This window comes from Chionomys nivalis, chromosome 4 (genome assembly GCF_950005125.1).
Source record: "Chionomys nivalis chromosome 4, mChiNiv1.1, whole genome shotgun sequence".
Classification (NCBI taxonomy): domain Eukaryota; kingdom Metazoa; phylum Chordata; class Mammalia; order Rodentia; family Cricetidae; genus Chionomys; species Chionomys nivalis.
Genome location: NC_080089.1, coordinates 54,382,018 through 54,394,172, shown reverse-complemented (window position 1 = coordinate 54,394,172; position 12,155 = coordinate 54,382,018). Strand labels below are relative to the sequence as shown.

Sequence of the window (12,155 nt, the reverse complement as noted above, 5' to 3'; positions counted from 1 at the left end):
CTCCTCTACCACAGGCCCACCTGAGCTAACCCACCTAGTCTCAGTGCACTTTCTGGGCCTCCTGCCCCTCCAGGCAAGTGTGAGTAAGGGAGGGTCTCACAAGCCCTTACAGATTCCTTACAGATAACAAGGGTAGGTCCTACCATAGGTGATCTTATGGCAACAGCCCCTTAACAGGAGGTAACCAAACTGCCCTGTGCCCATTTGCATCTTGTCCAGTCCAAAGGCCTAAAAGTAGTGGCCTCCAACAGTGCACCTCACTAACTGCTGGTAATGGATAGTCAGCGCTGTTCCTTGATGGGATGTCAAGTCCCTCGGGGACACTGCTTCAGGAGACTGAGTGCTTCAGGAGACTTATGCTCTGTACCAGCACCAGGGAGCTGATGTCTTTGAGTTAACATTGTGTCTATGCCAGCCACACTGGCCCCTGTTAATGCCTTCAGTAATGGCATTTTAACAATGAAGTTTCAAAAAAAAACCAAACTTTTTCTTAATTTTTGCCCAAAGGTGGGAGGAGGGAGAATTTCAATAATGGCATCATTATAAATTCTAAAGTGATGACCATTTGGCTGTGTTACAAAATGTGTAGCTAATAATTAAAGATTTAAGTGGAAGCTTCATCAGTAAGGTAGAGAGAGCACATTTTTCTCAGTTTGGGTGTCAGAAATGGCACGGCACGGCCATGTGCAGAATTGTCACAGTGCGAGTCTTTAAAATTCCTTTTGGATTTTAAGGTATTAACGGGTCCCTATCAACATTCTCTAAAGTTTTTTGATGTCATATTAGCTATTGAACAAAAATATGCGAACTATTACTTTGTTGATTTTGTTCTTAAACCACACTGCATTATCATCTGAGAATGTGTTCTTAAAGTATTGTTAAAAGTACTTTGAAAACTTGTAAATCCCTGTAATTTATGTTTCTCCTGCCTCTGCTGTTTTGTTCTGTCCTTCTGGTTTCAATTTGAATGCCGTCCTGTCTGGGTGTGTACCTGTAAAATTGTGTTTTTCTGAGTACAATTTACAGTCCCGACCTTAGGCTTTTACAGTGTCCCTAACCTTCTCCGGGTTTCCTCCTGTACTGTGAAGTGAGTTTGGGGTCACCCTGCTCTTTCATATTAGAATTGTCTAATCAAAGTTACTTGAAACAGATCTGATTTTGGCATTTCTTAGTTTATCATTTCGGCCTAGGGAGTGAATTAGGAGAGCGTCCCTGCTAGTCCACTAATTGCATTGCCCTGTTAAAGTGTACACAGTTGTAAACCCAGACTGCTTCAAGACAACAGTCTCATTTATCTAAACAGTTCTCCTTTTAGATTCAATGGCACTGATGGAAACCAAGATAAGAAGTAGGGACTGGAGGAAAGATCGTTTAGAGCCTATACTAGCTGGAACCATTCCATCCCTACAAGCAGTCCCCTTCTCTTCCTAGGACTTGTCTGCATACGGAATCCATCTAGCTGCGTGCAGTGACTGCAGTGGGCAGGGCCACCCCAGACACGGTCTTACTTTGCTGGGAACAGCTCTGTTTTAAGGAACAGGAGACGATTTTAAGGGGCCTGAGGGGATTCTGCTTAAACTGTGCATCCTAAGTCCATTCTGTAGGCATCTCTCTGCGTGGAAGCTGTGCCCTTCATTGTGGAGTTTTATTGTTAAATGGCCACAGAACCTTTGGAATCTTTTTCTTAAGTTGAGAAATGAGATATTTAAATAAAATTTTGGCTCTTTTCAAATATCACTTGCATTAAGCTCTGATAAGGAGTCAAGTGCCTTTCTCTTTTTTTACCTCCTTCAATGTGGTCTCTGTTTGACTCGAGGGAAGGCCACAGCTTTCGCAGCTGACCCAGCTACTTCTCTGCTGTAGGTAATCGTACAGTCCGGCCGCCACCCAACGGTGCTACAGAAACTCTGCCAGCTGCCCTTCCAGTATTTCAGTGACCCAAGGCTCATCAAAGTGCTGTTCCCTTCGCTTATCGCTGCGAGCTACAACAACCTTCAGAACAAGATCATCCTGGAGCAAGAAATGAGCTGCGTTTTACTGGCCACATTCATCCAGGTACCTTCTGCCTTATGCCTTGTTTCTCCTGTTTTACGGGCAAACTCATGAGACTGAAAAGTAAACATGAGGCACTTTATGCTCACCCTCCAAGCTGCTTTTACCTCTCTATGTCTGTGCTTCAGGAAGTCATTTCTAAAGCCTGGAGTCACTACAGAAACCGGGTGGAGCGCTGCATGCTTCTGCCTGGAGCATTTCAACCAAAAAGCTCACTTGCCATTGACAGAGAGGAAACTTGTACTGGGGTCTGTTTAACAGGACTCCAGGCTCCTTTAAGGCTTTGGCCATCACGTGGGTCTGTCTTTTAGTCTTGCTACAGAGGATAACTGCTGAAAAAGGATAAAAAGCTGGGTTTATTTGAACATTTAAAAATAAATATGGTTTGCATATGTGTACAAAGTTGGAAGGATAAAACCTGTTTGATTGCTTTTTTTTCCAACCTAAAAGTTTGAAGTACAACCTTGTATTTGCCTGATCCAGCTAAATTCTGTAGGACTGAAATCAGAACCGGTGCTATGGAAAGTACTAACGAGTGTAAGTTAGCTCACTGAACTGGCAAGAGTAAAGTCAAGGTGACGGTTCCCAACTAGGATTTTTCATATCTTTGTAGATGATTATTTTATGAAATGTCCCAGTTTTTTTTTTTCAAATGTTCTGCTCTAAAATCGCTCCTGCTCCACATGATATTTCCTGTTCTTCCTAACGTGAAACAGAAAGCAGAGTTCTGTGTGTGTTATCCCTGTGCTGGCTAATGTTCAGATACCTCTGTCAGAGTGTGAGCGTGTGCAGCTGCCCGGGAGCCACCGAGGACAGCTGAAGACTTCCCGGCTTGGCCTCCCTCCTTATCGCGGGCAGGCAGTGCTCCCTGTTCCTCTCCCGGAGTGATCAGTCAGTAAGCATAGCTAGGTCAAGGAGACTTAGAAATATTTTCTTTTCAGCTTAGTTGTTACATTTGAGTCTGGGTCCTATTTTCTGCATGATTTCAAACTGGCTCATGATTAAATTAAAAATCTTAGTAGAATCCTGTACTATAAAGCCATGGCTTCAGCACAGAGCTCTTCATCTGCTCTTAGAACCTTAAGCCAGAGAAACCAGCTCTGTCGTGAAGTGGAAGTGCACTTTCGGGTGTTTTCAGACGGTGATCTTTTCCACTGGAATCAGTCCGAGGGGAATTTCTGAGTATGCACTCTATGCTGGACTCTGCTCTAGACCCTGGAGTTGTATCACGAATAAGACAGATAAAACCCACCTTCCGGACCATTCCTAAACAACAGAAGAACCAAGTAGCATGAGAGGTAGAAAGTGAGCCCTGGCCTGGGGAGGGAGGGAAGCCTTTTCTAGCTTAAGCCGAGAGGCCTCAGCCGAAGCAAGTTTCCATGTGGGCCTCATTAGTTTCTTTAAAACTACAAGTGACAGCACTCAGGTGGTTGAAGCAGGAAGATGACAGTGTGAGGCCAGCCTGAGCTATGGAGTAAGACTGTCTCAAAAACAAAGATATGGATGAGATCTAAAACTATAGTAAAGGGTGGGGGATATCAATTACAACTATTCCAAATAGACCATATTTAATACAGTTTTGCCAAATGGTATGGAAATTACTTCTTTCTTAATTTGTGCTAGCATTATTAGATTAGACTAGTGAAGTTAAATCATTTTTTCTGTAAATAATTGTGCTCAAAAATGAATTATTTTGAATCAACTTATAAATGTACCATGGTTCCATATATAGGTTATTAATAATCACTAGAAAGTAATGTTAAGATTATATTATGGCCTGTCATAAGTTTCTGAAGACTTATTATATACTCTATTTTTTTTTTCAATTTCCATCTAAAAGTAAAATGACCAACCTTTAAAGTTTAGATGCAGAATACTTTTGTTTTGGATTGATTTGTTTTTTGTTTATTTTTTGTTTTGTTGGTTTGTTTGCTTGCTTGCTTGCTTTTGAGGCAGGGTTTCTCTGTATAGCAGCCCTGGCTGTCCTGGATTATTAGGACCCTTACATTCATAGTTGTTTTGTTTTTTTTTTTAATTCTTGCCAGGCATAATGGCATACACCTATAATGCAAGCACTCAAGAGCCTGAATGAAACATGAGGATCACTCATTTGAGTCGAGCCTGGACTCCAACTCCCTACTACCCCCCCCAAAAAAAACCCTTTTTAAAAGTCCTGTTAGCTTTTGAAGGCAAAATGGTTCATTTGGCTTAGGTTTCAGGTTCAGGTGTACAGTGGTGGTTTGTAGGCAGCACTATGGCCCTGGGCAGTGCTCACAAAGAAGACTTAGTCTCAGCTTTCAGGAATGTGGCCGCACAGTCTCGTCCTCTGCCATTGTGTCTGTGCCCCAGATAGTTCGTGTGGCTGTGACACCAGCTTAGAGGGACCTTGCGGTTCTCTTCAGAGCGTTGGTCTCAACCCAGTTCTCTCTTCTCATACAGGACTTTGCACAGACTCCAAGTCACGTGGATAACCAGTCTTCTTACCCCAAAGGTAGGTCCCTCTGAAACTAAGTTCCGTGTGTGAGTTAGCTAAGTGAATGGGCTTGCATTCCCTTTTCAGGTTAGAGAATTTCTGTGTTGTCTAAAGTATGTGATGTTCAGACACCAAATACTTGAAGAGTAAGAAATCTACTATATCACTGGAATCTACAGAGAGGCCCCTGGAAATAAAGAAAAGCACAAACCACCTCTCTATCCTTTGCTGGTACAAGGTCTACTGAACGCTGACTACTAACAGGGAAGCCAGTCATACAGCATGACTACCAGCCCAGACATGTCACTCATGAATGCGCCAGTTCCTAACATGGGCTTCCTGTCCGTGTTCAAAATAAAGGTGTCCATAACAGTAGCTAGACCGCTAAATTCAAGCACTTGACCTATTTTAATTGAAAATAATTTTACATTGAGAAAAATTAGGATCCAGTTAGCAGAGTTCTGGAAGTAAAGCTTTTGTTCCCATGATCAGTTGTCAGCTTTCTGTTTACATTCTTAAATATCCTGCTACCCAGGCTATAATTGAGAAGGACAGTTTGGTCTAATGCTGTTGTGGCAGGATCTCTGGCTAATGAGTCCCAATCTAGACTTTCTCCAAGTCCTCCATTAGTTTCATAGTATTAAATGTTCCCTTAGAACTGGACGTGGTGGCACATGCTTGTAATCCCAGTCCTGGGAGATGGAGAGTAATCCTTTCAAAGCCACCCTTGGCCAACCTGGGTTACATGCAAACCTATCTCAAAAATAAAATAAAATAAAATATATAATAGTAATTGTTCAGAGGCTCACTCCTACCCAGTAGGATCCTCTGGGGCACCCACCAAGAAATCCTCACTTGGAGACAATTTGGCTGTCATTTAAGAAAAAAACTATAGTAAGCAGGTAATGCAAGGTACACAGAAGAAAAGACAACAAAACTGTTACAATATCTTGAAAAAATGTGAGGCTTTATTGACTCGGGTGCTCAGGAAAGTAAACAGAAAGTCGTGCAGCTTTCCAGACATTCAAGTCGGCATCACAGCACCACTGTCTGAGTCCGTGTGCAGGTTCAGTTCTGCCCTCACCCAGCCACCGCCTCTTTCTGTTTTTCTCTCTTTGTTTTTTTAAGCTATTAGGACATGTGAAGGAAATCAGTACAATTGTTTAATTTTTTTGGTCATATGAAAATACTTTTCCAAATATTCTAATGTATTTATTTTTAACTAAGCCACAATATTTTTTGCCGGTATAACTATGTAGACTGTTTTAATTCTTTTTTTTTTTTTTTTTCTGCCCTCAAAAAGGATGAGTCACTATTTAAGAGTCTGGGAAGAAAAGTCCCAGAATGAGAAACTGCCTCCCTTCACTTGGCTGAGCATAGCTTGGAGTGGCAGCTCCTTCCTTTGGGGGTGGGGGCACTCTCTCTGCTGTCCCTGCTGCATCTGCTCCCAGCACTGTCAGTGACAGGCCATATGGAACGAGGGCTGAAGAGATGTTCTGCAGTTAAGCTCACCTGCTGCCCTTGCCAAAGACCAGAGTTCAATTCCCAGCACCCACGTCAGGCAGTTCGCAACCCCCTATAACTCCAGCTACAAGGGATCCATTGCCTCTGTCCTCTTAGGGTGCTTCCAGCACTCGCATATGCAAGTGTGCACACACACACGTGATATAATAATGATATAATATCTTCTGTGAATTACAAGCTAGCTAGGACTACACAATGAGACCTGACAAAAAATAATAAATCTTTATTTTTTAAGGCAACGCTGTACCGAGTATCCAGCTTACACTTTGGTCATGGGCCCCCTTTGTGCTTAGATTAAGTCCTCATAAAATATGTCCAGGCAGCCTCTTGAGTGTGCAAGTAGCTGTGTGTTCCCAGGTTCTCACCACTGAGGGGCAATTTCAGCATTCCGACCTGCTGTCTCTTGACTACACCATGCTTTTGAGGGGGTCAGCAGAGCTGGTGTTGCTTACCTTTGCTCTACTAGATAGCTGCTGAATGCCAGATTGAGCACTTCCAAAGTTATGCCTAAATGTATGTTTTTAATTAAGTAGATTATTTCAGGAAAAAGAAGTCAAAATTTAGGCAGGTTTGTGAGTCAGTAAAAGAGCTGGTACTTGTCTGCAGGGTATTGACTTCAGTCCCCAGCACAACAATAATAACAATATAGTAATAATGATGATGATGTCACCCTTCACATATGGTTGTACCCATTCAAAACTATATGTACACAGCTGCAACCCTGTTACCTCTTTTAATAAATATTTAAATAAATTTATTAAATATTTCATAATAATATAATATATAGATAATAATATAGGTTAATGTCTACATGTGTTAGAAGCACAAACTGAATTGTGGCTAAAATACATTTATAACGTTTATACTATAGTAGATTGACAGAAAGATGAAGCAAACACCTTGTTTACAGAAAATGTAGCAAAATTGACTCGAAATACATTGGCTCCTTTTGTGCACTGCTCTCAGAATAAGCTGATTTCTAAGCCTTCAGAAGTCACTTCTTAGTCTCCTTTCTGTCTCCCTCAGGAAAACTCGGGAACCTCGGGGACTACCTGGAGCTGGCTAACAGATTTCCTCAGCAGGCCTGGGAAGAAGCCCGGCAATTTTTCTTGAAAAAAGAGAAAAAATAAATGTTTTTTAGCTAATTCTATATTTGAGTACCTTTGTTAGTGTTTTACATTGTTTCTTAAGGGCCTCCTCTGCGCTGTTTATAAAGACTGTACATATTGGACTGTTCTTCCTAATTTTGCAAATTGAGCTTGTTTCATTTATGCACAATATTTTGGAGTTTGTTTACTTCCATACTGTATAATTTGCATTCGTAATATGGGTAAAATTAGACTTAAAAATGGCAAATATTGTAATGTAGTAACACAGTTTTCAGTGTTGACTTTTCACGTTAAAGCTGCACAAATCTGAGAAAGTGTTAAGACATTTAACCTGCTCTAAGTTTTTCTTCTAAAGCTTGGAGTTGAGACCTGTGTAACTAACACTTTCCATAAGTAAGCCTTGGGACTGTTTGAAATTAGAGTACCTAGTCACTGGTCGGGAACTTCCCTGGGAGAAAGCACTGTGAACTATTAGCTTTGCTAACCTAAATTTAGTGTTCAAAATAAAAAAAATAATAATAATGTGGGAGCATCAAGTATTTTCTTAAATGATTTATTTGAAACAACATAAAAATAAAAGAAACAGTGAGGGTGGCCATGTCTCTGAGTATAAGGCAGTCATGGGCACACAGCTAGCTCTGTCTGGGCCAGGCCGCGGGGACAGGGTAGGGGTTGAGGGTCTCCTCCGTAAGTGCTCCTCTGCTGAGCCTGAGTGGCATTGCTGATAATTACCAAGAAAGACCTGGCTGTGGAGATTTACCCGAAAACCTAAAATTTGTCACAGGAAGCTAAACACAAGAATCTTACCTTTCTTCAAACAAACAAACAAACAAACAAAAAATACTTACCTAATATTCCGGGCACTTCTTTTTGGAACCTCACAGCGCTGCAGTTATGTGTGTTCAATTTTTTACTGTTTTACAAATCGAAAGAAAATAAAGAGGTGGGCTGTAAACCATGCGGAGCATCTCCGTGGGCGCTCCTGTCCGGAGGACTCGACACACCCCATCTCCGGAGAGGGAGGGCGGGAGCCGGTGGAGGGCGTCCCCGTGGGGAATCAAGTTTATAAGGTTCCCTGCGAGGTGCTTCGCGATGGAATATACCTCTTATCTGGTGGGAAATTTGCCAAAAAGCCGTAAATAATCGAGACAGCAGTGATTAACCTCCCAAAGCTCTACCAGAATTCGCAATTAAACTTGTAATCGAATGGTCCCCCTGCCCCTCTGTGTGAAGCGTCCGATAAAGTCTCAGCGCCGGCGGCTTCCTTCTGGGGCCAGGGCGCCGCTGGCCCCGAGTTTAGAGAGTCTAGAATTCGAACCCGACTTGGAAAAGGTGCTCAGAGCCGAGGAGCAGCGACATTTACAACCAAAATACGTACCTGGGGTGACAAAATTTCTCCCAATCACTGCAGAACCAGTCCTTCTGAAAGCCCAAGGGCACATCAGAGTTTCAGACCTCTGAGTCCTCAGCCACAGCTGTCCCCAGCCCCGCCCGCCAGACTCTAGCTGGCCTGCACTGTGACCTTGAATCTGGAGGCCTCAGTGGGTCCTAGGTCAAGCCCTGGCCTTAACCTTAACTTCTTTGTTCCTCAGATTCTTGCAGCTGTGAAAAACACCTGCATCTTTCCTGGTGGATGTCAAAAAGGACATTGTCCTCTAGGTCTCCAATCTTCCCCCATCTCAACCCCCCAACACACACACACACACACACACACACACACACACACACACACCAGCACCAGTGCCCCGGCTCAGCCTCCATAGTCACACACCTCATTTACATATCCAGCTTCCCAGCTAGCAAACTCTCACTCAGCCCACCCCCGATGCTGACCTTCTTGTCCAGAGGAGGGTCCTGTGGTCAAAGGCTGGACCCACCTAGCATTCCTGTTCCACTGGGGATTGCTGCTAAAGGCACAAATGAGCTGGGACCTGGAGTTGCCCAGCCCCACATCTGGATCTGAGTGGAGGACTTCCTCATGCCCTTTCTTGCTCCCATCGCTGCTCTCAACCTAGCTCTGTTTATCTGCATTTTCTATGCACAGTCTCCATCAACAAGGTGCTAGCCTGTAATTGGTCACACAATCCTCATTATAGCACTGAATCTCCGTATTTTAAAGAAAGTTTACTTTTACGTCAATCAGGCCCACGGTTAAAAGCCTCTAATCTTCCCAGCATCAGCTTAATAAACTGAATTTCCTGCTTTTATCGCAGCTCCGTTGGGGACTGACTTCTCTACAAATACTTTTACCCGTCCTTACCCATCCGTTGTTTTCTCCCCCCAGCAGGCTTCTATTCGGCCTGGCCCTTTGGTGAGCACTACCTTCCACCTTGGCAGAGAAAGCCTACCTCTAGGCAAAAGTGGCGGAGTCTCAGGTTTTTGAAGGGTAGAGTTAGAACAAAGTGTCACTTAAACCCGCTCTTCCCAGCTCTGGCAAGCTTGAGCTTTAATGTACTCCATATTCAAAAGAGAAAAGGCTGGTGTCTGTCCCACAGTCATTCAGAACACTGCCACAAGGACTCTGAAGTTCCCAGAATTCTGTGGCCTTACAAAATTGTGTAACCAAAAATTTGTCTGTCTCTGGGATGTTTTTCCTGCCACCATTTCCCAGATTTCAGCAAATAATTAGTTAAATCTTCTGAGAAAAAAATCTTATTCTGAAGTGAATCACTTTAAATAAGCTCTTTTTTCATCCATAGTCTCTTCCCTTGAACCAAGGTTTTACTACTCTTAATAAACATTAACAGAAGGCACAAAAGTTGTAATTGTCACAGGTAATTTAATTTACCAGGAAATCCCTACTTCGTTACAGAAGATGTTTAAAGATGACCTGGGAACCAGTAAAATGAATATTTATTCATGTAACTAACTGTAGATCTGATACCTTGCCAAGGACATGCAAGTTTATCCCCTGGGAACTTGAGAGCACCACACGCTCCTTTGGGTAATGGGAGAAAAAACATTTGTGATGCCTCATACAACGTACTGCACAGTGACCACTGTTACCTGGGTAATTTCCCAAGGTAATAAAAGGCACGCACCAGCGTTGAAGTCAAATGTTTGTTTCAGCTTTAAACGGTGAGGGGAAATACCGCAGTAACTAGATATGTAGATGTTTGTAAAATACTGCATGCACCCAGTGAAGCAAAAATTTAGCACTTATAATGACCCGTTCCTTTTTAATAAAAAAAAGTAAAAACCCAATATTCTGATAATCTAAAGTTTCCAAAAGTAAGATTTAGCGAAGTTTCGTTTCCTATCCAATAGCCAGCCAGATGCAAAACGGAGGAATCTGTATTTCTGCTTAGGAGGGAATGGTCTAAGTCCCGGGAATGACCAGCCTTGAGAGGTAAAGCTGGCCCTGATTAACGTGTGTGTGTGTGTGTGTGTGTGTGTGTGTGTGTGTATCTTATCTCTACATTTGCAGACTTTCCTAAATCTCCAAGAAAGGGAATGCCCCGCCCCTTTTCTAAGTGCTAGCATCACCTTGACTTTCAGGAAGTGAACTATAAATGTAGTTCAATTTTACCACCTCTTCTCATTTTGTTTAATTGCCAGGAAGCCTTCCACCCTTAATTGGTGCTATGGGATGGATGGGTGTGAAACTGCTGTACTGCCCAAGCGGCTTCTTCTAAGGGGGGGTTACTCCTCTATCCCGAACTGCAGCTGCCTTTTGAGTACATTTGTCCCCAATCCCTACCTATACACTAGGATGGTTATTTGTCCCCTACCCCGAAAGTGCTCTGCACCCCTTCAAAAAACAAAACCTGGACATAGAGGGACGCCCTGTGGGATATCTAACTGTGAGAACTAGAAAAGAGAGATGTCAGATTGTTGCAGGATTGGCAGGTTGGCTGATAGAGGCAGCTTTCCAAATCAGCCAAGGGAGGACAGGAGGCTGACTTTGGGAAAGAACTGTCCTAGACTGCCAAAGGGTTAAATATTTGTAGAGGGTAAAACTTGAGCCTGCCGGGATTTTTTTTTTTTTCCTTCTGCTTGCCTGGGGCGGCCTGCTGGAGATTCAGTATCTCTTGGTTATTTCCTGCGATCGCTAAAGCCAGTTTTCAAGAAAACAAGTCGCAGGGGTTTGAAATGTCACACCAAGTGACCTGGGCACGACATATCCAGGGGCCATCCCCCGCCCCCTCCATTTCGGGCCTGGAAAGAAAATAAACCAAGGACACGCCAGACTGGTTCTGGGTGGACTTATTTTCTCCTGCGCCGCGATCCTAGCGGGGGCTTGTTGTGGCTCCTTCAGTGTATCGCTTGCAGGTGATGCCAAACGTAGATAAGGAGCCGCCCCGGCCTTCTCTGTCTAGACAGGGGAATTAATAAATGCAGCGAGATTGATCACGTCGCGCATCCACTCTGGGGACAGCTCGTAGGACGCGTTGCAGAGCCCAGGGGCGCAAGGTGGGCTTTGCGCCCTACCCAAACCCATCACCCCACAAGTGGACACCGGTCTCCGGGCGCCCACGCCTCTGGTGCAGAGCCTAGCAGAAACGCCTGAAGGCTCGCACTGCACCCGAACCGCCCCGCCCCGCCGGCACCCAATAAGTGTCGGGCCCGCCCTGTAGGTGCCCAATCCCCGCCGGGCACGCCCGTCGGCGTCCAATCAGCGTCCGGCCCGCCCGTCGGGTACCGACCGCACCGTAGCACGAGGGCGGGTGAAGCGGGTGAAGCTGAAACTTCTCTTGAGGCCCACTTGCGAAGTGGCGTTCGTCTGGCTCCCCGGGCACCAACAGCACACAGGAGTGGCATGGCATCGGGTTGTTTTTTATTAAGATCAAAATATTCATCCCACTATTCGCCTCACAATAAATAACAATAACTTACGTTTGTTCGGCAAAGGCTCTCACTGTCCTCCGTCGACTGATAATTTAAAACATTTTTTAAAGATAGTCTGGTTTCTACTTTGTCCGGCAGTCATGCGCTTTCGGGGTTGTGTCAGTTCCTTGGAGTTGTCCCGTCCTCCTCACCGCCAGGGTCGGTGCAAA

General features: G+C 44.0%; 1 protein-coding gene across 2 annotated transcripts in view; it reads left to right on the top strand.

The window, feature by feature from the left end:
* The window catches only part of Scaper (S-phase cyclin A associated protein in the ER), a 372,041-nt gene extending 364,324 nt beyond the window's left edge, over positions 1-7,717 (top strand). For both annotated transcript variants that reach the window (XM_057767374.1, XM_057767371.1), the window contains exons 30-32: positions 1,864-2,055; positions 4,492-4,543; positions 7,076-7,717. In XM_057767374.1, the coding sequence (XP_057623357.1) occupies positions 1,864-2,055; positions 4,492-4,543; positions 7,076-7,179 (348 nt within the window). In that variant the 3' untranslated portion in view covers positions 7,180-7,717. The remainder of the gene's footprint in view (positions 1-1,863; positions 2,056-4,491; positions 4,544-7,075) is intronic.
* The last annotated feature ends 4,438 nt before the right edge of the window (positions 7,718-12,155 follow it).